This window comes from Salvia hispanica, chromosome 4 (genome assembly GCF_029641045.1).
Source record: "Salvia hispanica isolate PSC_SH4W2 chromosome 4, Shi_PSC_v1, whole genome shotgun sequence".
Lineage (NCBI taxonomy): Eukaryota > Viridiplantae > Streptophyta > Magnoliopsida > Lamiales > Lamiaceae > Salvia > Salvia hispanica.
Genome location: NC_142695.1, coordinates 17,708,617 through 17,734,125, shown reverse-complemented (window position 1 = coordinate 17,734,125; position 25,509 = coordinate 17,708,617). Strand labels below are relative to the sequence as shown.

The 25,509-nt window shown below is 37.0% G+C and overlaps 3 protein-coding genes across 4 annotated transcripts; all 3 read left to right on the top strand.

The window, feature by feature from the left end:
• The first annotated feature begins 103 nt into the window (after window positions 1-103).
• LOC125193804 (protein RETICULATA-RELATED 5, chloroplastic-like) lies at window positions 104-4,471 on the top strand. Its single transcript, XM_048091691.2, has 8 exons — window positions 104-680; window positions 1,177-1,341; window positions 1,450-1,542; window positions 1,610-1,725; window positions 2,751-2,849; window positions 2,955-3,260; window positions 3,368-3,532; window positions 3,894-4,471. Exons 1-8 carry the CDS (start codon window positions 312-314, stop codon window positions 4,174-4,176), a joined length of 1,596 nt encoding a protein of 531 aa, XP_047947648.1. The 5' UTR covers window positions 104-311; the 3' UTR covers window positions 4,177-4,471.
• Window positions 4,472-5,717: 1,246 nt separating this feature from the next.
• On the top strand, window positions 5,718-21,125 carry ASG2 (transducin family protein / WD-40 repeat family protein). 2 transcript variants are annotated; one of them, XM_048092206.2, is made up of 20 exons: window positions 5,718-5,896; window positions 6,378-6,446; window positions 7,377-7,454; window positions 8,972-9,106; window positions 9,201-9,308; window positions 9,389-9,517; window positions 9,692-9,807; window positions 9,880-9,997; window positions 12,636-12,741; window positions 14,584-14,726; window positions 14,812-14,982; window positions 15,075-15,185; window positions 15,498-15,609; window positions 16,307-16,650; window positions 17,007-17,097; window positions 17,763-17,858; window positions 18,269-18,339; window positions 18,422-18,546; window positions 18,898-19,008; window positions 20,868-21,125. In XM_048092206.2, the coding sequence occupies exons 1-19, from the start codon at window positions 5,822-5,824 to the stop codon at window positions 18,977-18,979; spliced, it is 2,280 nt and encodes a 759-aa protein (XP_047948163.1). In that variant the 5' UTR covers window positions 5,718-5,821; the 3' UTR covers window positions 18,980-19,008; window positions 20,868-21,125. The 2 variants fall into 2 exon arrangements, with proteins under 2 accessions (XP_047948163.1, XP_047948164.1); XM_048092207.2 differs by lacking the exon at window positions 5,718-5,896 and having other exon boundaries at window positions 9,191-9,308.
• Window positions 21,126-22,004: 879 nt separating this feature from the next.
• On the top strand, window positions 22,005-24,815 carry LOC125196305 (cytochrome c oxidase subunit 12, mitochondrial-like). Its single transcript, XM_089069892.1, has 5 exons — window positions 22,005-22,159; window positions 23,232-23,465; window positions 23,566-23,648; window positions 23,756-23,837; window positions 24,555-24,815. Exons 1-5 carry the CDS (start codon window positions 22,118-22,120, stop codon window positions 24,606-24,608), a joined length of 495 nt encoding a protein of 164 aa, XP_088926018.1. The 5' UTR covers window positions 22,005-22,117; the 3' UTR covers window positions 24,609-24,815.
• The last annotated feature ends 694 nt before the right edge of the window (window positions 24,816-25,509 follow it).

The following is a 25,509-nucleotide window of genomic DNA, read 5'->3' as shown; positions in this document are numbered from 1 at the left end:
TGATTGTGAATGAACCTTATTTAATGTATTTTAATCAACATTCAAGTGGAATTAAAGAAATGATAAATTAATCCGGATTCAAGGCCGAGTCGATTCATCTCCGAGTTTGAGTGAGTCTGTCGCAGAGACGCCTCGTTTTTGATCAAAACCTTCACTTCACCCTCACCCCTAATTCACTTCTCTCTCTGAGGGAGGTATTAGCTCAAGGGGAATCAAGAATTATCAACCATTTCTCCACGACGAAGTTGAGCCCTAATCTTCAAATCCAGTATCCCGCTCAAACCAGTTCGGATCACAAAACAGAGCGAAAGATGTCTCATTCAGTCTTCCAAACAGCGCAGATTATGCCTCTCGCGCCAACGACCAAATCCTTGTCGTCCACCTTGCAGCCAATTGCAACCATTTCCCTGCGTCCAGCATCGCCGCCGTTTCCCGGCAGGCGGCGGAGGCATTATTTTACAGTTAGGGCTTCATCTTCTGCGTTGGTTGACGGTGACGCTAATGCGCACCTTGAGCGATGCTTTCAGGCGTCTCCTGATGCTCCTTCTTCGACTCCTTCTTCCAGCTCCGTGGAGTTTGGCCCCACTATGAAGGGGGGACAGTACGGGGCGTTTGGAGCAGTTACCTTGGAGAAATCGAAGCTGGATATGACGAAGAAGGAAACTAAGTCTAGTGCTCAGGTGATTTCGAATTTCACAAGTTATGCACAATTATTTATAGCAAGATATTAGTTAAGTGGTTTAAGGTGGATTTAAGCGGAATATTTTTAATCCGTCAGCTTCAGTGTGTCTGCTAATTTTTGATCGAGGAACTCGATCAATGTGCATTTGAGAATGATATTTGGGGTTCTCGTGGTGAGGCTATGCTCATCTTCTGCTGCTTCATCCTGGTTGACTGAATTCAATTCTCCATTCTATACTGCAATCTTTGGTCTATCTTGACCATGGCGCAGTTGGATTCATGGATTTGTGCTTCATAGCTCTAATTTATGAGGTTTCTGGTTTAGTGTTGCTGAGTGCTGATATTAATTTGAGCCTACTTGGTTGGCGATTGAAGGAACTTCTTCGTTGCTGAACAATTTGCATGCCATCTCAGTCTTCATTACATCTCCCCTTAAACCTGCTTTCATGGATTCAAATGTACTTGGTCATAAGCTTCTTCTCTTTATAATGGCAGATTGAAACCGGGGGTGGAGGTGGCAATCAGGGGAAGGGTCTTAGTCATGGCGGTGGTGATGGAGGCGATGATGGTGGCGATGATGATGATTACTTTGACGATTTTGATGAGGGTGATGAGGGAGACGAGGGTGGACCGTTTAGGAGAAGGATCATTCTGGAGGAGGTAATGAACAAATCTGTCCATAGAAACAAAAGTGGATGCAATTTTGTCTAAAGACTAATCTATTTAATTTTTGTCTACCACCTTTTTTTTGCTAACACTTATCTGCAGTTGTTTGATAGGAAATTTGTTGATGCTGTATTAAATGAGTGGCAAAAGACAATTATGGATTTACCAGCTGGGTTCCGTCAAGCCTATGAAATGGTAATGCTAGGCCCCTTTTTATCCCCCTCTTTTTTTGAGAACTATATCTGATATCTGCTTGCTACAGGGTATGGTTAGTTCTGCTCAATTAGTAAAGTTTCTTGCAATCAATGCCAGGCCAACCACAGCAAGGTTCATCTCACGGTCTATTCCCCAAGGATTGTCTAGAGCATTTATTGGCAGGTTGGTTGTAGGCATTTGTATTTTCGAAATAAATTGAAGATAAAAAATATCTCGACAGCTCCGTTCTTAAAATTGAACTCTTGATAGCATCATGAAATATGAAATATGTGATTTATGTCGGGCATCGGCTTTTCCCTTGTGCTCTGAGCTTATTAGTCTGAGTGCTACGGATTTACAATCTGGAAACAGTTTCTCTATCTTAGACACTGGAACTTCAGAGCAAAGCGTAGCTTTCTTATACTCCTTGTTTTGCTGTTTTCATTCCTTTTTCGTCTTGCATGCTTTCAAGAGTAGTATAGTGGGGGAATTTAGGCCTTCTATTGTAACAATTGGATCATATATTTGTATCTCTAAGTGACAGCTTGATGTTCTGTTCTTATTTCTGCTTGTATGATTCAGGCTTGTATTTGGCTGGAGAAATTTCTTGATCTTTGTTTGCATTGTTGCTTTTGGTTTTTTAGGAGCTCAATTATGAGTGGCATTATACTGGGTTCTGTTCCTTATCCCACTTGTGAGATTTTTTTTCCATTCTTTTGGGAATTGTGATCTGTAACTTTTGATAGCTTATCAATAAAATGCAAGTAGATTAAAGTATTTTGTTACCTGTCTTATTAAAATTAAGACAAATGTAAAATAGTTGTTAGAATGAGTCGTTGTTAGTTAATTACATTAAGTGTTGTTTCTACTTTGGATTATATTCATGCTTGGTAGACTGTATATGGTATTAGAATTGGTATGTGATGGAACTTGTGAAGTATCGAGGGAAAACGTGGCATCTAGGACTTTTTACAATTTCTATCTCTGTTAATTGGTCTCTTAGAGATCTTTAAATGTTTACATTAGGATTTCAGCTATCTCATTAATTGGACATTATATTCTATATGGTAATTCTATAGAACTAACAGTATATTTTTATATTGGCACTTGGGCATTTACTATATAGCAGTCTGTGAATAGCTTTCCGGGTAGCATAGATTGGATTTGGAACCATTTTTTGATATGTTGACCTGACCTTCTTCTGACAGGATGATTGCCGATCCTGCATTTATGCTCAGACTGCTTCTTGAGCAGGCAAGTACAATTGGTTGTTCTGTTTTGTGGGAGATCCAGAATCGAAAAGAGAGGTATACTTAGAAGTAGCAATAACAGAAAAGGAAACTCGCTGTATTATTATGTGCCTCTGGACTCAGTGAACAGGACTCAGTGACTCCTAAATTTCCATGTGTCAGGATAAAGCAGGAATGGGATCTTGCCCTCATCAATGTGCTCACTGTGACAGCTTGCAATGCAATTGTTGTTTGGTCTCTTGCCCCCTGTCGTTCATATGGAACTACCTTCCAAACTGATTTGCAGAATACTCTGCAAAAGCTCCCTAATAATATTTTTGAAGCTAGCTATAAATATAGAGACTTTGACATACAAAAGAGACTTCTATCATTCCTTTACAAAGCTGCAGAGTTAAGTATGGTAGGTTTTACTGCCGGAGCTGCACAGGGGGCTCTATCAAATTTTTCAGCCAGGAAAAAAGAGGGAAGGTAGAAATAGTCACAATGATAATGTCCTAGTTAACCTATGCTTATTCTGGTAATTTTCCTAGCTTCTTGACACACAGCATTTTTTTTTCTGGGATGACTTTTGTTAGGTTATCAGTGAGCGTTCCATCTGTTAGCACCAATGCACTCGGTTACGGAGCTTTCCTTGGTCTCTATGCCAATCTGCGCTATCAACTTCTATGTGGTTTTGAGAGAGCTACGACCAGTTACTTCGATGTTATAGGAGTAGCTCTGTTCTTCAGCGCTGCTTTGAGGTTTGTCTTTGGATTTTTGAATAATCTAACTCTATAATATTATTAACTGATATATTTGTTCTTATGAGCTCAATTGGTTGAATGCATGGTTTGACTTGGGCAGACCTGTAGTAGTATTTGGAGGTCTCTCTCTAGGCCTATTGGACTGCATATGGGCATTGAGCTCATTGAAAGAAAATACATTTTATCCCTTATTTAGCTCTTTCATGCTCATGTCTTGATGTAAATGTGGAGTCTCTGGAACTAGCATAAAAGGGTTAAGGCTAACAATTTACAAGTTACACTTCCATCAAAGATCTCTTGCATTTTGTAACTTTGGCTTTTGAAAGAGGAAGTAAAATGTGAATGCAAATCCATGCAGGGTCCTGAATGTTCAAGTGGGAGAAACGTCTAGGTTGGCTTGGCTTGGTGTTGAAGCTGATCCATTGGTTCAATCGGAGGATCTCCTGAAAGCTTACAACAGACCTTCAGAAGGCGTAAACCAGTCTTCTTCAAAATGGTTCATATCCAAAAATGCTATTGTCTCTGGGCTCGGGCTTCTTGGGATCAGACAAGGACAAACCGACTCTAAAGTTGAGGGTGATGCACCTGCGCCCAAGGCTAGAAGGAAGAGAATTGTCAAAAGGAAGGTGGCAACAAGTTGAACTGTGCTTTTTAACGCGGGCTTTGATTTTCTACCTACCATATATATGAGAATGCTCAGTGCGCATGGCTAACGAGCTAGTACGTTGTTGTGTTACTGTTGAGCCGGGCCAGACAAGCATTGAACAATTTTGATGGTTCTCGGGAAGGCTTTAGCGCCATTTTTATCGATTTTTTCCTAATTTTTAGCCTCTCTAACGATTTTAGCATGATCATGTGACTCGCAGACTCAATTTTTGTAAGAAAGTTTATGTAAGCTCGTTAATGATGAATGAGGTGCAACACATATCTTGTTCACTTGCACTATCCTGCAAAATTGTGAAGTACACGATTGTAATTTTGATACCTCTCTCTTTTTGCTTCCTCGATGTATACTGCTAGGAACTTTTGCTTATTTATTGCGGGTGGAGTGCATTTTTTAAACATGCTGGTGCGCTTTTTTTGTTAAGAAAAACAAAATCCACGTTGTATAGTTAGTTAAGCAAAAAGTCACAAAATGCTACTACTACTCTTTGTGCTGTGTTAAAAAATTTAATACTAGTGTTTTATGCCTCAATTTTTAGTGTGTTTAACTTTCTTTTCTACCAAATATCATCGATGAAAAATAATCCACCTCGTCGTACATCGAAGTAGAGCTTTTTCCATGTATAATATTTTTGTATACCACCTTTTAGTATAATTCATAAAAGTTTTTAAGCATTAACATATTTCGTAAAGTGTCCCAGATTTAAACGAAAAAATGAATTTCGAAAAGTGTCCCACATTTGTTGAGATATGAAAGTTATGGACAGTTTTTTTGAAATATAAAAAACAAACATTATTACCTAAAACCAAATTATACAATTACACCAGATGAGCTCTAGGGGTCGGAAAATATATTTGATGCAAAACTAATTGTATTTAATATATAAATAAAAATTTCTATAGTTTGAATGAAATATTAAGGGTTGAAATATAAACATTAAATAAATTTGATTCAATACTTATATTTGAGATTTACATAAATAATTTTAGTTTGATTGTTAATAAAATGGCAAACGGCAAAAAAAATCACGAAGTTTGATCATATTTTGATCCATCCCGCAATTTTAAAAAATACTACTAACTAATTATAATAATTTTGGAAATTATGGAATAGACTAGAATTTGACCAAACTTTATGGTCCGGAGTTTATCGAAAACTTAAAAGAGAAATTCACACGTTGATTTGTGAATAGTTAACATAAACAAGACTTATCCTCATCTCTTCGTTTTTGAGGGTCTCCCACAATATCTAAATTTGGATTATAGGCGGAAATTATATTTATTTTGTTAATGAAACCATTTACAGAGTATCAATTTGGATTTCATTGCATTATTTAATTCTAAATTAATAGGAGTGGTATATTTGATTAAAGTATTTAATTGTTAGCTATCCATGTAAGCATTTTAAAAATGTGAATTTGGTGTGGGCTGAGTCTGAGCCAGAGAAAATTCTAGGGGCTTACACGTGTCTTTATTCCACCAACTTTATATTTATGTAAATCGATTCCCGAAAAAAAAAAATACAGTACTCCGTTAAAAGAAAAAACAGGAATTCCGAAGGTGGTTCGTGAAGCCGGCAAAGTCGAAGTTGGGCGGGACGATCGTCGCAGCGGTGCCTCTGAAATGGACTGCTCCATCTGCTTTCACGATGGCAACATCACCGACTTGATTAACAGTCGCACTCTCCACAATCATAATGTTTGTCTCTCTCTCTCAATTCTTCCTTATATTAGTATTTGATTTCTCCGATTATTCTTCCTCGACACTAGGCTTGTGTGAGATTCACTGTTTCCTTTCAATGTGCTTTGATTTTGTGGTTGATCATGTTTCTGCTACGATTTTCGAAACAATTGATTTCATTCTACAGTTTTAAGTGATGTTTGTATTTTGCTTGGCCTAGTCTCTGTACTGTAACATCAACCGCCTCATAATACATAAAGAGGCTTTACCCGATCAGACTGCTGGAAAATTGAACTTTTTAAAACTTCCTATTGGAGATGTCAGCAATTTTAGGGTAGCTGGATATCAGCAATTCGAGGGGATTTGAACTGTTACATATCGTGTTTGTTTTCAATTTTCTCAAGGGTGTAATTGTGATTGGGTTGCACGGGGAAATATATGACTACTGGAATGAACTTTCTACATACGCGTACTTACTTTCTCAGCTTTCAATCTCCAGGATTTTAACCATGCTGTGCAGATGCACTCCTCACTCGTGCGGAGGCTCTCACTGGAAAGAGAACTAGAGGTAACACTATCTATTTGGGAGATTTCAGTCCTCTTGTTAACTTATTTTTTCTTAAGATTATTTTACCATGTTGTTAACGTTTGTGGTTTTAACAACTGAACAGGAAAAAGGAAAAACACTGGTTTTGTAGACCTCAAGTACATTGCCAAAGTTTCTAGTTTGAATATTTTTTATTTGGTCCTTGTGTCATCAAGTGATCGATGGCTTACTATCTATAAGCTAATCTTGAAATGAATGAGAGTGCACCTTACATTTTGGGATGTGTCAGTTGTTTTGAAAAGGCTGCAGCAATTTAACAGATTAAGCTATTTAAGTCCAATATTATCATTACCGGCTTCCCATGATGCATGCCTTTAGTGAGTGGGTCTAAAACAGTTTATCTATTTGTCATGGAGCATCAGTCCTGAACATGATGTGAATTCCAAGATTTTTTCTGCACTCTTCCTCAGAGTTGATACATAATAGAGAATTCCAAGAAAATATGTTATGAAGTTAAGAGGCTCACTTACTAATCCCATACTAGTTAGGAGAAAGGTGAAAGTGAGATTGCCTTCTATGAATGACATTATTTTCGGTCAACTTTGCTGATACAAATAAACAGGAGAAGTAATTGAATCTTTGTTGGTAACACGTGTTTTTCAAATTTATTGATATACGGGGTTCAACACCTTTAAAAATCTTTTCTTTTTACACAGTCAAACTTTCTGACGTACTGCATGTCTAATGACCCTTTGATCCTCCATATAGCCAATGGAGTGATGGTGATCTTGTAGTGGCTATCAAAATATATACTTAGTCTGCTAACATATTTGAAGTTTATATGGCCATATATCCAGTACCTTTAGTATCGACATGCTTGAGTGAAGAGTCAAAACACATAGCGATTCTCAGTTTGTAAGTCTTCTCTTATTCCATTTTTTTATTTGGCAGGGGCACCGTGGATGTGTGAATACTATAGCTTGGAATTCAGAAGGCTCTATGTTGATTTCAGGATCTGATGATACTCAAGTATGATTAAGCTTATTGCGCACCGATTTGAACCTAATACCTGCATCCTTTCGTACATGCAAGGTTCTTACAGTGGTTGATAAATGTAGTATCTAGAATCTGAAGTTGGTGAAAGAGGAACTGATTGACCTGAAATAATTATGAAATAGAAAAAAGAGTTACTATAATGGAACAGCAGAAAACTCAATTAAATTGAAAAGTCCAGTAGGTCGAATAGTCAACTATCCTTGTGATAATGACAAGATAAATAGTTGGTATTTCAATTTTTAATGGCTTCAGACTGTCTGTTTTAAGACTAAGAGCTATTGGTAGCTGCGCAATAGTCTAGATTAATCAGTTTGATTGGTGCCTTATAGCTTGACTTTATTTATTGGTGATGGCAATGTAGGTCTTCTTCATTAGCTTAATGTCACAGAAAGACTTTAATTGATGGAATTGAAGTTTCTGATTCTTAATGGACAGTGCAGAAAAAAGAATTAATATTAACTAGATTGTTGCTCTAGCTGATATTTGTCCATATCAAACATCACTTTTTTAGTCCTTCAGGAAAAAAAATCAAAAAGAGTTCCAGATTTAGGAATTTCTAGCATAAGATGAGCAGTCTCTTAATTTTTCACCAATTTTATGCACACGCAAATCATAGATCTGACTACAGCAGGGGTTCATGGTGACCCTTCCTATGAATGATATAAGTTGGCCGCCTTTGAAATTGTTGTCTAGTGCACCTAAAGAACCATTTATGTATGAGCACGGAAGGTGCTTTTAACCTTAATGTATCTCACTGCAGCACCTTGTTTTCCAGTACTGCTTCCATTCATTGGAAGTCTGCTAGAAAGGCTAAAATGTAGTATCATGTGAAGGCTTTCAGTTGGACCACTGATGAGTTTGTTTGGTCTATTGTATCTATGTAACCATATATATATTCAGGTATCCTTCTGTGATACCTATGAGAACTTTGACAAAATTACTTCAAATTTATTACTTCCACACCTAGATTGCTTGAATGTAGTGCACCATGTCAAGAGTTTAAAGTGAGCCTGCCTCTTTGGTCAACTAGTTAAAACTAGTCAACACTAACAAGCGTTTAGTAAGGCTCCTCCAATGATCAACATCATCTTGATTGTGGTCGTCAATGATTAGCAATTGCAAACTAGTAATGTAATTATGTAACATAATTAACTTTTTAGTCTCTGTGGATTTGGACTCGTTGTCAACACATTTTGCCTGTCAGGAAAAACCTGTAGCTGCCACCCAAGGTGCACTTTGGTCAACTATGCTTATGTGAAACCGTGTAGGCGAGGCAAGCTACACTTGGACTTAATTTAGGAGAGGGCGCTTCCTTTGGGAAGCATCATCAAACCTGAGTCTAACTAAATCAATTTGTTTCAAGACACCTTTTCATTCTATTTATTCTTTCTTCTTTCGTCCCTGTGAAGTTTGTCCCTTTTTGTGATTTTACTCAACATTCACATGGTAATGCCTGCTATCAAATATGACGGATGTCTTATTTTCTGCAGGTTAACATCTGGTCCTATTCAAGTCGAAAACTTATGGACTCAATCGACACTGGCCATTCTGCCAATATTTTCTGTACAAAATTCGTCCCTGAAACTTCAGATGAACTTGTGGTTTCTGGGGCAGCAGACGCCGAGGTAATTTTATCATGGCAGACTGCATATGTATGACCTTGGACCTGAATTGAGTGATCCTGTTTCACGTAGTCAGAGTGATGTTAGTGCATTGCAGGTTCGCCTATTTAATTTGTCCCGTTTAAGGAGAAACGGACTGGAGGGGAGTAGTATCAGTCCATCAGCAGTTTTCCGGTGTCACACTAGGAGGGTTAAAAAATTAGCTGTAATCTTCTCATTCTCTATCTTAAAGTAATTATGTAGCTATAGTCTAGCTGTTGATGCTAATCTATGTGTCTGTTACAGGTGGAACCTGGAAATCCTAATCTGGTGTGGAGTGCCAGTGAAGATGGGACATTTCGGCAGCATGATTTTCGTGAGGGTTCTTCTTGTCCTCCAGCTGGGTCTTCTCATCAAGAATGTCGTAATGTTCTTGTTAGTTCTATCTCCTCTTATTGCTCTTCCCTCCCATGTCTCTTCTGTTTCCTACACTGCTTTGCATGCTCCTTTTTTCTTGGAGTGCCAACTGTAACTGCATTGCGTTTGGGATATATTTGAATTGCTGTCTTCTGTACTAAAGATTATTGCCTGCGTGCTACTCAATTGCAGCTTGATTTGCGATGCGGAGCTAAGAAATCACTAGCAGATCCTCCAAAGCAGCCTCTTGCTTTGAAGTCTTGTGATATCAGTTCTACTAGGCCCCATTTAGTCATTGTAGGCGGCAGGTATTCAATAGTTAATTCAGCTGTATCTGTACATGTGGTTTATCTTCTAACCACTGTTTTTAATCACTGTAGTGATGCATTTGCACGTCTATATGATAGAAGAATGCTGCCGCCTCTATCATCTAGTCAGAATAAGTTGCCACCACCTCCATGCGTGGACTACTTTTGCCCAATGCATCTATCCGACCTGGTTAGGCCATGACTTAATCCTAAGTCAACACTCTCCTCAGACTTCCTTTAACAGACTTGTTTTTTCTACTACTTATGTTCCAATTATGTTGCTTTTTATGAGCTATTGATTTCTTTATTAGCTTCTTATAAATTGCTATGTGAAGTACTTTGTGATGTCATGTGTTTGAGAAAGCTGGATATTAAAGGAAAAGGCTGAAAACTAGACTGAGTTTCATTTCTTGTTGGACAACATAAGTAACTTCGTAATAATCAGCTCATCTTATGGTTTTTTTTTTGCACAAATACTTTTCACATTTTCCCTTCTAATTAGTAGGATGGAAGTGTTTTCTTCTTCCCAAATCCATGGTTTCTAGGCTGGTTGTTCACAAATGAATTTGTAACATGTCTCATGATTCCTTTGGATGTTAAATGTTGTGCCATGGAAACAAAGGTGCTATCGTAACTTTTGTAAACCCTCATTCTTGTCCCACATTGACTTCATGATCCTGTCTCATCTATACAAACTTGGATAACCTTCTCCTTATAAGGCCTTTTAAGGGGGTGAGTGGCCCATTTGTACGTGGTATCAGAGCAGAGTCAGCAGACCCAAGTCATTGTGGATTTTCTTTTGTCTGCTCGTGTGGAAGTTCGATGTGCATTCTGGCCCACACGTCCAGGGGCGTATTGAAAACACTCATTCTTGTCCCACCTTGACTTGATGATGATCATGTCTCATCTATATATACTTGGATAACCTCCCCCTAATAAGGCCTTTTAAGGGGGTGAATTACCCATTTCTACAATAACCATCTTGCAATTATTTGTCGGGATATTGGTGGAAAAAGCCCCTGAACTTTGGCCACAATTTGGTATTTCCCATAATCTAAAGTTGGTCTTAAAAATTCACTAACTTAACGGATCGTGTGAATTTCCTAACCCGACGTGACTCATCTGATTCTGGCGAAATTGAATCTGATGTGGCACGTCAGATTATCTATGTCGATACGCTAGACATCCAGAAGACCGTTTTTCCCATAATCTGGTATTTTCGGTGAAATTTGGTATTTTCCATAATCTTTAAAGTTGGTCTTAAACATAACTAACTTAAGGGGGTTGTGCAAAGTTCCCAACCCGACTTGACTCAACTGTTTCCAGCGAAATTGAATCTGATGTGGCACGTCAGATTATCTATCTGGATACACCGGACATCCAGCAGACCCAAACGGTATTACTTTTATTTTGAAATTTTTTATTTCTCCAACCCTTCAACACATCTCTCCATCTCTGCAACTCTTCTCAACCACGCACAGTTGGCCACCACCCATCATAGTCCACCAGCTTGCATCGGCTTCTGTTGCTGACAAACAACCTGCGTCGTCCACCACCACCACCAGCCTGCAGATCATGTAGTCACGAAGATTCATCTTTCCCAAGTCACATTACCATCTTTAACCCAATCTTGATGAAGCTTCTTCTTCCCCATTTCCAAAAATCAATGGCGACCACCATCTCGAACCAGATTCCAGTCGAACCAGATTCAATGTAAGTTCCCGCCGGCAAGTTCTAGTTGAACCAGATCTAAGGACACTTACATTTCTCTCCCCAAATCTTATCCACCACCAACCTCTCCAAACTATCTTCTCTCCCAAATCAACGGCGTAATAATTTCTTCTTCGTCTCACTCAAATCAAACCCCTCAAACCAACGGCCAACTGACACCTCCTCCTACCGGCTTCCTGTCGCCGCAAGGTTGCCGTTGGTGCTGGGTGTTTCCGTCTTCGAGTGCTAGTTGAACCAGTTCTTCCGCCGTCGAATCGAAATTATGGTAGCTTCTCTTCGTTCTCCTTGTACTACTCCGTCAATGACCAAGCCCGCACTGCTGTTTCCCATTCACAAGAAAACCAGCCTGACTCTCCTTCATGAATAAGATGAAATTATGTTTATTTTGAATATTTTATTGTCTAAAATATAGTTTTGATTTATTTAAATAGTGGTAATTAAAATTTGCCTTCAAATTAAATCATGTATGATTCTTACTTGAGTTTTATATGACACGTCTGATGCCAAATAGATCCACATGGGATTAAATAAGCCACATTTTAAACATGGCCGGAATATTCATTGTGGGAAATTCACAAATTGTAAAGTTAGTGATTTTTACGACCAAGTTTAAAGGTTGTGGGAAATACTAGACTTTGCCCAAAGTTTATGATTTTTCCGACCAATATCCCTTATTTGTTTGTTGACAACTTCTTCAGAATGTTTCACTAAATAGAGGATGATGAAGGTCAGTTATAGATTTATGTAATGCGATTTTATCTTACCAGAGTGTTTTTGGATTATGCATTTATTTATGCTGCTTTCTCATGTTATAATTCATATGTCCATAAATTTCTCAACGGCTATATATGCTGATATGCTCATTAACTGCTTAACTTGATCATTTTCATTGTATAGTACTAGTATTTTAAAATATTGGATTGGTTTGGAGCGGGAGCAATCTGTGTCTTCAGCCCATTTCTATCAACTAAAAGCATATTGCATATATTTGCCCAGACTCACTTGGCTAACTTATCATTGTATTTTTTATTGGGTTCCAAACAATAATTATGATTTACTGAAGTAATTTTTATTTTTATTGATAATTTTATTGCCAGGGACATTCCAGCTTGCATCCTACTCATGTTGCATTCAGTCCAAATGGGGAGGAGCTTCTTGTTAATTATAGTGGGGAGCATGTATACCTCATGGATGTTAATAACGGTATGTGGTAGATCTTGATATTTTTAATTTTCTAGTGCTTCTGTGACTGTACTTTTCTTTGTATCCTCACACACAAAGCTTTATGCTTCTTATGCATGGAGCAGGAAACTGGTTTGCATAAATTAGTCTAATGCATGTTTTGTTGATTTGTTTGTTTGGGGACCAAGTTACTTATGTTCCAAGAACAACATATATGGCTGTCTATGAAGAGTTGATGCTTCTTTGTGAAAAGCCATTTACATCACAAAGAAGTAATGCTTCTTTGTGCTTTAACTGTCTTAATAGGTTTAGTGTTCAACTTTTTTCTTTTTAAAAACATTTGGGAGAGTCAGTTGGACCTATAACTCTACAAAAATATGCAGACCAGTCACTCAAGCCTGTCAAAGATCTTTTTTGATATACCATGATCATGCTTTTCCCACAATGGCAAATGAGCATCCTAATTATCTACATACTAACACACCATGAATAAGTCTATGGAAAATTTTAGGTGTTAACTGAATGAAAGAGGACCAATTTGTGAGAAGAATATGAATTATTCATTCTAAGGATGTTATGCAATTAAGAAAAGCATGTACTTCTGGTACTTCATACTCATTCAAGAAATACATTCCGCAAATGAATATAATCCTGTCCAGTATATGGAGTTAAATCCTTGTAAATGATGATGCAGACATGGTAAACAATTATTGAGAGGTTATGATTCCTCTTGTATATTCTATGTGTGGTCTTCGGTTTGGGGTTTTTTGATAAATCCATTGAAAAACCAGCTGATAGGTACTATGATAGATTAAGGAAGACCTGAAAATTTCCAAGGGGTAATACTTACGTGAGAGTGGTCTATACAACGAAGAAAAAACACAGGTCTAAGAAAAAACAAGGTCATTGTATTATAAGTGTATCATTTCTTGAAAGTATACCTTCACTTGTAGTGTACTTCACCCATGATAGCTTCCCCAAGAGCAAGGTTCCTTGGTGCTACCCAACACCATATGGTATAAGTTAATTTTGGTGATTTAACACTTAGGTGATTATGGCACAAAATGCAGTCAAATGTAGTAATTATTTTTTAGTGAACTAACAAAGGTGTATCAAGATAACAACTTTTTTTTTGTAGATTCATGACTTTGTGATTTCAAAGGGATTAACCAGGTTTATACGCTTAAATGGAAAATCACCAGGCACTTTTCGAGAACACTAATTAGAATATCAACTAAGTTTATGGCACAAAATGCAGTCAAATGTAGTAATTATTTTTTAGTGAACTAACAAAGGTGTATCAAGATAACAACTTTTTTTTTGTAGATTCATGACTTTGTGATTTCAAAGGGATTAACCAGGTTTATACGCTTAAATGGAAAATCACCAGGCACTTTTCGAGAACACTAATTAGAATATCAACTAAGTTTTCAACTCATAAGATAGAAATGACTTCAGGAAAATCTATGAGATCTTGTAATACAAGGCAAGAGCCTGATAATTTTTTATTTCCTTATCCATTGCATCCGTGGGACTTTACTTGGTGAACAGATTTACTACTATAGTGTAGACCAACTATTACAGATCATAACTCCTTGAACTCATCAATTCCTCATTGGTTTTCTCGAGGGGCGGTACACATGAGACCAACCCTGATAAGCTCCACGAGACCAACCCTGATAAGCTCCACAATCAGTCTTTATTTATTAATTATTCATAATTTCTTAACTTGCAATTGTTAAAAAATCTGGGGTGGGGGAGGGGGTCATCTCCACAAGCTCTAGCGTTCTCAACTTTATCCAAAACTAGATGCTTGTATCACCAAACTTATTTCTTGTTGAATAATAATGTTTTCTTATGCAGTTTTGGGGAATACAGTGAGATATACCTCAAGAGATGTCTCAAAGCTAACCAGCCTGAGTCCCAAACTAGACAAAGCAGAAGTGAAATCATCGTTTTCAGGGGTATCCTTAAATGGTTTCCCTGTGAGAAACAAAGCTGCAGTAGTATGCATCCTTCTCTTTGAATGTCTATATATGAGCTCAGAGTTTCATTTTCTTGTAACTGATTAAATATTACTTTTCCTTCAAGCTTGATAAGTGCAGGAAACTAATCCGTTTTGCTGAAAAATCATTGAAAGGAGAACCAGATCGTTATTATGGAATTGAGGCTTGTAATGAAGTGCTGGATGGTCATGGTTATGAGATTGACCCAACATTGGTGCATGAGTGTTTGTGCATACGCGCCTCCTTGTTACTCAAGGTCTTATAACAACTATGAGCCCTGGGACATGACCCATCTTCATTTCTCAATTTTCTTTCCTCTGTTAATTGATTCTATTCAGTATCTTACAGAGGCGGTGGAAAAATGATTCTCACATGGCTATTAGAGACTGTCACAGAGCTCTCAAACTAAATCCTTCTTCAACTGGGGCACTCATTTGCATGGCTGAAGCACTGTCCATGGTAACTTATTGATATATATTCTATAATTTTACCATTTTGTGGTAAATCCAATAATTCTTGAAGGGTATTTAATAAGCAGTTTTTCTGTCTATCTAATATTGAATAGATCCGACCATATATAATCTTGCTTCCCTTGGCATAACAAGATAAATGGCGATAACCAGATTTAATGCTGTAAATGAAAATAAATCTTCTGATGTGTCAATTATAGTTGAAGATGTACTGATGTAGTATGGTTACTTGTATTTGAGCACAGTTTGCATTTTTCAATTCTAATTCAACTGTTGCTGGCTTGGGTTGTTCTTACTACAGCTGGAAAAACATAAGGAAGCATTGGAGTTTGCTTTTGCAGCTCAATCTTTAGCTCCATCTGATTTTGAAATTATGGAGAGGGTGGAGCATATAAAGAAGAGTTCGGCTGCAGGTTCATAGTGCTTGTAGTGCCTTGTCAAAGTCTTCACTATTTATCTTAGAGTTGTCTCAGTTGAGCTTTTTGCATTGTTAGTATGTTTTATCTTCTATTGTTATATTGATTCTAAAGAAATTAGATACTATTAAACTGCTGTATCAAATGTCAGTGTGCTAGACTGGGTAAAATGTATGTCGGATTCTGGAAGATTCCTCTTTAGTCAGTTCAAACAGCTCGTAGCATGTCTAACTTAACCTATTGGGCTGTTGGAGCTGTTTGTCAGCAGTAACTAAGTGGATATAAAAATCAATCTTCTTCTTGTCACCCCTTCCTGTGTATTAGCCAGCCTTTTCTGTTCCTAACTGCAAAATAGTAATTTATCTTCTTTTTATACTGGAAACAGCTGGACTCCTTTCGTGAACAGCTACCTCGTGACATAAGATGATCCTGCACTCTTCCAATAAGCCTTGGAGTCATAGTTATTTTCCTACTTAGTGTGATTAGGTGTTCCAGTATACAATGTCAATGTTTAGTTTCTTTTGCTATTCTCATTGTTTGATTGTCATGCTATAGTAATGTTTCGGTTTTTACATTACAAGTTACCGTTTTCCAGTCATGGAAAGTGAAGTATGTATGCCATATTTTGTGTATCTTGTAGTAGTAATATATATCACTACTCGTAAATAATTACTATCATGCATCTGACTTATAGCTGAAGCTGACAAAACAAGCATGGAAAGTGACAAAAGATCAAGGGCAAATTATCGAGCTAAAAGAGTGCTTTCTCTAAGTGACATAATCTACCATACAGAAGGAGAAAATGATACTCCAAGTGGACCTGAAAGAGAAGACTCTGATTACGATGATGAGCTTGAACTGGATTTTGAAACATTAATAGCTGCCGAAGGAGGGCATGATGTTGAGTCCGATGTTCTCCCAGGAAACTTAAATTTGAGAATTCACAGGAGAGGCGATTTGAATTTGAACGCAGAGAGGGTGACTGGCTCTTTTGGATCACCCGTATCTTCACGTGAAGATGAGACAGTGCCAAAACAGGTTTGCTTCTGTTTTTCCCCCCGGAACTTTCCTGATTTGATGATCACATAAGCTGTTACTCCGCATTATTTTATCCTTGAATCGCTCATCTCTCATCTCAATCAAGAATATCTTAAAGTTGTCGCCAACAATCCTTACATTTTTCTGTTTTTCACTACCATACTACCTGTTTATCTTGCTCATCAATTTATTGTTAACTTGTTATTCCTACATAACACATGGAGTGAATCTGTTAATTGATTTTACTTTCAACATTAATAATAATAACGTTGTGTATATCTTGTCCATGTTTATAACGTAGCTGCATATTATCTTCTACACCATCTTTGAGCTAAATTGTCTTGTTCATGTTTCAGTCTGAGGTGGCTATAGATATGAAGCAGAGATATGTTGGCCATTGTAATACAGGCACTGACATAAAGCAAGCCAGTTTTATTGGCCAAAGAGGTATGTTCAGAACCTGACATGAGATTTTCTGGATCATGCTTAAGCAAGGGTAATAAGGATAAAAAGGAGAAGGGACTATATTTTTCCACTCCAGGGTTCTGGTGCTGTTCTTTAAAAAATAAAAAAAATTGATACTCGATAAACTAAGAAGAAACTATCATGAAATTAGAGAACACACGAACACACTTCTATTTGATGTAGTTATCCCAGTCTCCCTCTCCTAGTTAAAAGACATCTCTGATTGTTGTTATAATTTATCAACTTATATTTGATGTGTTTTTATATGTTTGCTATGTTTATAGTATAATTTTCATGTGTGTTTATGATTTTTCATTTATGCCTCCGTCTTACACCTCGAGAGGCTATGCGAAGATGCCTCAAAACATATTTTAAGCCTTGCATGTTATGAAAGAGACATATATAAGAAATATGCAAGGGAAGGGATACTTCTCTCAGCTTATTGCAATCTAAAGATTCAATGCTGAAATGAGGTCAAAATCTGTTTGTAAGAAAATCTGTATGAACCATTGGTTATTATATGGGGCCCTCTTCAGCTTATTTCAATTAGCACAACTGCATATTTTTGGTTGAAGTTTTATGAACATCATAATTTATTATGTTATGATCTTGATAATAATATATCATGATGTTTTCCTCGTATCCAGGTGAATATATTGCTAGCGGAAGTGATGATGGTAGATGGTTTATTTGGGAAAAGAAAACTGGGCGATTATTGAAGATGCTGCATGGAGATAATGCCGGTAAGAACCACCTCCCAAGCAAAAACTGGAAAAGATTATCAAAAGATATTTATACTCTAGAAATTGTTTTAGTCATGGTTATTTTGGAGCCTGACAAACCATCTGAGCTCAGATGTATAACCTATGCCATGATATTAACATGTAGTCAGTGTCTCAAACTGGTGGCTGTTTAACTGGGTTTCTTGGGAATTGTGCTTCAAATTCTTACTGTACTCGGAACTTCATCATATGTCCAAACTACAAATATATTGTATTTGTATCATCTAGTCTTACTGTTGGGTTCCTGTTGTTGCTGTAGCTCGAATATGTTGGATTTCTATCACCGATTACATGTTTGCTACCTGATACCTGGTGTTCATTGTCATCCTGTTTCACTGCTTGAAGTATCTAAATCTTTTCACTTTGTGCAGTTGTCAACTGTATACAATGCCATCCATATGATTGTGTTATTGCAACTAGTGGAATCGATAGCACGATAAAGGTACAAAGGGTTTCTTATAGGAGTATATATTTTGTTGCATTTGCTAAGATAAAAGTACTGTTTGAAACTCTGGTGGATGCAGATCTGGACTCCAACATCTCCAGTCCCCTCCAGTGTTGCTGGGGATGAAGGACCAGAGCCTTCAAATGTGTTAGAAGCTATGGAAGAGAATCAGCGCAGATTATATTGCACTCGTGAAGCTATTTTGTATGTATTCTGAATCTTTGACCTCACAAGTGTTGCTTATTGTGCTTCTAGTGTCAGACTGTAGATATTGTGATATCGATGGGTCGGTGGCAGCTTCTGCTTTTGGTTTCCATGTTCCAGACTCTCTCTCTCTCTCTTTTATTCTGATCTATGCTATTGCTCAAAATATTTGGGACATAAAGTTCTACTTGTACATGTATTGTCCATGCCATATTCAAATTCTTCTTTGTCTATTAGTCCTGTTTTGTGGCAAGCTAAGCTTACACTATTTTTTTACATTTATTTTAAGAATTGCTAGATCTTGTTTGACGGGATCATGAGTTTTTATTGTGCCATTCAAAATCATTTCAGGCCCTTTGAAATTCTGGAGCGTTTCCGAATGCATGAGTTTGCAGAAGGAAGTTTTCATCCATTTGAGTGCACACAGAGTTGATAAGTCCTAGCCACTATGTGTGGCCATAGGTAACGTATCTTGGTTTGCACATTCACTGTATATATATATATATATATATATATACATGGGGGTGTGATCATGTCATAACTCATATTTATGTGATAACCTAATAACCCTATCATTTTATGGGTCAAAAGTATCATTTTTACTAAAAATGATATTTATACACGATAAAATGATATTTTTTCAGCATGCATAAAATGATAATTTTATTCCATAAAATGATATTTTTCGTCCATAAAATGAGAGTTATTAGGTTATCACCATAAATATGGGTTATGATATGATCACATCCCTATATACATGTATATAAATATATATATATATAAAGCCTCTAATTGAGCATCCTGCAAAGATAACTTCCTACTGGCCATGTTGTTTCTGGTTCTTAGAGGCAGCAGCAATAACGAAGTTGTAAAACATATAGCTGGTTAATGGAACATACATAGATATGTATTTATAGTCGTTATTCTGGCTGAATCTAATAAGCAACCAAAAGAAACAAAAAAAGAAATAGAAGAACATCAGGACATTGGTAATTTACACCGATATTTCTTGTTCTAAGTAAGAACTGTACTATAACTAATACTCCCTACGTCTGCCATTGACTGTCTTATTTGGGTCGACATAAGTTTTAAGAAACATGAAGGAAAGTCACTTTTATATAGTACTCCCTCTGGCCCTGAAGATGACCCGTTTACCTTTTTGGTTTGTCCCAACCAAGATGACTCATTACTAAAAATGTCTCTATTCATTCTCTCTTCACTTAGCACACAAAATAAAACTGCATAAAATTGCGTGCAGCCCTAGGAAGGGGTCATCTTTCTTGGGACGGAGGGAGTGTTAACTTTTGGAATGGAGGGAGTATGAAGGAAAGAACGAGGAAAAAGTTAGTGGATTGTGGGTTCCACTATTATATACTAGTACTACCTCCGTCCTTGGAAAATAAAAACTTTTGAAACAACCCGGGTTTTAATGTACAATTAGTAAAGTAAGAGAGACCGAATTGGTACAATAAGAGAGAGGGATAGAAAAATTGGTAAAGTAAGAGAGTGGAAGAGGAAAAGCAAGGGAAAGTAGTGTTAGTGGATTATGGGGCCCACTTCCTAAAATAGAACGTTTAGAAAGATTTTATTTTTAAGGGACGGACCAAAATGGAAGGAGTTTCTATTTTTAAGGGACGGAGGTAGTAGTATTTTGTAAGCTAATATGAGTGGAATGATTTTGTGAAATTTGGACCTACAAATGGGACATGTAACGATAGACATCCCAAAATGGCAAAATGATTTCATTTCATGATACAATTTAACATCCATTAGGAAGTATATCAGGATTTTTCATTTATTCAGGTATTGATAGCAGTATAAAATTAATTTAATTACAGGTTTAACTGGAGTAGGGGGGACATGGCATGAAAGAACAATTTAATAAACTGTTAAAGTGGCATGTTTTATCGTCTTTGAGAAACAGTTTTGGAGATGATTTAACTGTATCACAAATATAATGCTAGCTAGTAGGTATCATAATTGCTCAATTTATTAGGGACAATGTCACTCATTGTTTGGGCACATTATTAGAGATAATGTCACTTATTGTTTGGACACGTTTGCTGTCTTGAAGTTCCATCCTGAACGTATAGTCTTGTAGTATTCAAGAAATTTTGGGCATGGAAACTAGACTTGCATTTCCATTTTGGATATGTTTAAATCCTTGCACCATAGGCATGTTGGTGTTGTGATCTTTGTGGTACGTAACACTTGCTGCTACACAAAGTGATTGAATCAATGAGAATATTGTGTGTTTTGATGTCCTCTCAAGTATCTCTCAACATTTTGTTATACGGTGATGTGTACTTCTGTTGGTTCAGGCGAAGTAGCAAATTGATGATTCAAGGACACATGGACTTGCTGAAGTTTGATCTGAAATTGGAGTGGCTGAAAGAGAGATGTTTTATGTATCATATGGATTGTTTCTGGTTTGGTAATTGTTACGAATCCAAACTACTGTAGATAGATGAGGCCTTTTTTTCTTTTTGGGTAAAATAGACTGCACAAGATAATTATTAATATACATTTTATACAATGTGACGCAGCTAATATGTGTATAAATATTTCGCATAACTTTATGGTGTGGTTGTCTTTAGGGTGCGTTGGTAGTGAAGCATTGTGGGACGCTTGATTTGGGTTTTCCATGTTTTGTTTTTTAGTTTAAAATCATTTTCAATTATGCAAGTCTTTCAAGAATAATTGTTCTTGTAGGAGTGCCCTTTATGAGTATTGAATAAGTCATTTCCGTGCCGGTTCGGCACCTATTGAACCGTCACTAGTTCGGCAAAGGAAATGACATTTTGGTGATTTTAACTATGTTTCCAGTTTTGTATAAGTTCCACACGGGTTTTAAGAGTTTTTTTTACGTGGTCTTCGATTTTTCGGGGGTTAAATTGTCGCATGTGATTCCAAAAATTTGAGTCGGAAACTGATATGTTGGTTCCAGGCCAGTCCCAGTCCGTGAGGGGTGGTTTTTGGTTTTAAAATCGTACTCTGTCAGTCTGGTTTGAGCCAAGTGTCCCCAACTCCCTTTATATAAACGATAACAAGTTTTAAAGAAATTTTGTAAGATATGTATAGTGCAAAATAAGAAATTGTGAACGATTTCAAAAACTCAGTGTATATGCCTTCGTAGATGGATTGTGGTGGGTTCTATGCGACATTTGGGTATCTGTATTAAAATAAACTTGTTTGAACTCTCTATAGATGCAAATCATTAATAATGACGATGTGGAGGCAGCTTTGGTGGGCGACTGACTGGTCGATAACATTCAAATTTCAATCATTGTGCATATCACTTTTTTTCTCAATTGAGCAGCAGAGAACATAGTTTTCTCTGTTCACGTGAGGTTAATGAGTTCTTTTCAAATTACTAAAATTTATTCAACATGAAATATGGGTCCGCAATTTTCGAGATATTTAATTTAAGGCCCAATATCTATTGGGGTTGGGCCTAAAATAACCTGAGTCACGTGGTGGGCCTTTCTTACAGTATCTGCTTGCTTTCCTACTTCTCTCTCCCTCTCTTCACTGAAATCTCACCGCCGTCATCACCTCTGTTCCTCCTACAATGGCCGACGTTGACGCTTCAAAATCCCCATCATTAGCTGAGGTAATTTTTTCCTCAACTGATTTCTTATGCTAGCTTTGTCTTTCGGTTGGACCTTGCTATCCCTATCTTTCCCCCTTTTCTGATCAATTTAACAGTATCATGGATTTGGTTTGGTTGGCTCACTTCCTCTCAGATTTGATTGGAATTTGATTTTCCTCTCATTTTTATTAATAACTGTTTTGATTGTCGTTTTCATGGTTTTCAAATTTGGCATTGAACCGACCGCGAAATATATTTGTTTTATGGACAAATACCTTTATTCGTATGAAATTTTAGTGGAATATTGTGAAAAATTGGAAAACAAGTAGATGAACGAAAAAATGTTAGAATAAAGAATTAATGTTTGTATATGAAATTTGATTGCTGTGGTCAAGCTTAATCCTTTGCATCTTCTGCGTCGTTGTGATGGCTAAACTATGATTGCTTTTGCCTCCCAATTGATAGAGATGAGCATTGTTTCCTATACCTCTTACCTTCCGGCGATTGAGAATACCAAGTTATTAAAGTAGCTTCTTTTCCCAACGGGAGGTGATCTGATAGAGTTGCAGCTCTGGAGTTCCTTACTCGGTCAATTCTTAGGATTTATTATAGAAGTCTGTATTGTTTTTAATGTTTTATTTTGAATCCAGTATACATGTGAGTGTGATCTCTTTATAAATTGGATAATTTTATTTTTTTCATTTTTTGGTTAGTTTAAATTGGCCCTTTTTATTTCGTAAAATTATGATTTAGGAAAATATCATTTTAACAGACGGAGAAGAGATAATCCATAAAGTGCTTATAGGCACTCCAATCCTGCAAACCTCAGGATTCTCAGCTAGCTATCTCTATTCCTTCGAGTGCCTATTTTATTAAGATTGAAAGCTTATCTATAAAGGGGTTGTTCGGTTCGCAAGATTATATCTCATAATTAAATAAGTACAGTATTATGTTTAGTTCATGAGTTTGAATCTCACAACTTAATCCTAGATGGATAATCATGTGATCATTAGTCATAGCCACCCCAGTCCAACTAAAATAATCTCACAACTTTAATTTATGATGACATTCTTTTTTTTTTCTTGGTGCATAGGATTATTTACTGGTTGAGGAAAAACAAAACATAGTCGTGGCTGAGGAAACTGTAAAAGAAGCTGCTCCGATTGCTGGAGAGGGTATTGAAGTCACAAATATTTCTACTGAAGAAAGTAAGGACTCCAATTCTGTTGATGACAGTGCCGACTCAGCTCCCAGTGAGGAAAGCAGCGACAATGCTGAATCTGGAGACACAGCTGAACAAGAAGCTGAAGAAACTTCTGAGATAAAGGTTTAGCTCTGACTAATCGGAATCTCTTTAGTAATCTTCTTGGTTTTGCTTACTTTATTTACTTAACCAATTTATCCTTTCCCGAATGCACGCTTTGCAGCTTGAGACTGCACCAGCAGACTTTCGTTTCCCTACTACCAACCAAACTAGACACTGCTTCACCAGATATATTGAGTATCATCGGTGGGTGAACTAAAAATCGTTTCCAGCTAAATATGTTCTTGATAGTTTGTGAAACTTCACTGCACCATATTATCCCAATATCTTCTCAAATTGGTGTACGTTTTCAGGTGCATTGCAGCAAAAGGTGAAGAAGCACCCGAGTGTGACAAATTTGCTAAGTATTATCGCTCTCTTTGCCCCGGTGAATGGGTATGCTTCTGTACAGTTGTTCAAATGCTATATGTATACGTATCAGTATATGCCTTCACCATCTTACTAAATATACTATCCTTCACTTAGGGATTTAGAATACCAGGTGAAATACCAATCCCATTTGAAAAATATATTTCTTCCTCAAATGCCGAAGAGTAACATAATCTAGTGTTTTGCACTCCCTCTGTCCACCAAAATAGTCTCATTAGGGGGTGTTCGGTTTGCAAGATTGTATCCCGGATTAAATATGTAGTGTGTTTGGTTCATGAGATTCAATCCCACAATTCAATCCTAGATGGATAATCATGAGATAATTAGTCATAGCTAACCCCCCTATGACTAAAATAATCTCTCAACTCAATCCTAGATTGTATCTTGGTATTAATTTATCTAGGAAACCGAACACCACCTTAGTGTATGGCACGGCACGGGTTTTAATGGGAAATTGATTATGTATGGGAGAGAGATAAAATATGGGTAAGGTATGTGAGAGAGAAAATGTGGAGAGAGAGAGTGAAAAGTGAATAATAAATTGTGCGTAACTTTCAATTTTTAGTATTGAACTAATTTTGGTGGATGGACTAAAATGGAAAGATGAAACTATTTTTTGTTGATGGAGGGAGTATAACAAATTTATCAATGTTTAGTTGTATATTATGTATTTATTATCTGACTAGTTTGTATTCAATATTGGTCCTTGATTCATGGCTGCAGGTGGATAGATGGAATGAGCAAAGGGAAAATGGCACTTTTCCAGGCCCTCTGTAATTGATGCCCCACAAAACTGTCAAACATTCTCAAATCTGTTTGATGCAAGGAGAGTTTCTTATTCTTGAAAGGTCTGAGTAATAAGAGAATTTGGCTTGTTCTTGTGAGCACATGAAGCTCCAACTCGTAATGAGGTGTGACCTCTTTGAATTTTTGTCTAATGTATCTTTCATCTGATTACAACTATAAGTATACCCAATTTCAGTACTCCTTTGTTGAATAGCTGCAGCATCTCATTACACGTTTAGTTACCAGAGGTTAATTAAGAAATTGCCGTAATCACTATGAAACCAACGAATTTGGGATGCATTTTTTATACATCAATTCCATATATGAAATTTCATACTATAGCGGTATAGCCCCCCTTCAAAAAGTTTTTTTGCATCCACCACTGGTGCTAGGTGGACAGGAGACCCCAATGGGGGTGAGCCTGTACTTGTGAAAAGATGAAAAGAGGTTGGTTCAAATGTTTTTACCTTGTATTTAAGGTATTGGGTCTTGTTGGATCTGATGTTTGCATTGGTCAGGTGTTGGGATACCTAGCTCTGGTTCTACCGCTTTTTTTAGAGCATCAATAATGGTGTTTCATTTAACCCTAGCTTTCGTGTTTTCGGTATACTTGAATGAGTTGCTTGGTTTGTGTTATCTATTTGGAAGGTAGATCATAGGCTGATGAAGTTGATCCGCTCGAGCAATTAACCTTTTGAGGCAAATATTACAATACACACTCCCAACTTCGATAGATACTGTGATTCTTTTGTCAATCAATAACTTCAAGCATTGTTAGTTGAATGTGAAGAAGTAATCCATAATCTATGCATTAATAAGCTAAATTGGTTTTTTGGGTGATCTCATGTTTGGTATTTCTTGGACTTCCTTATCACTTATTCTATATGTTCAC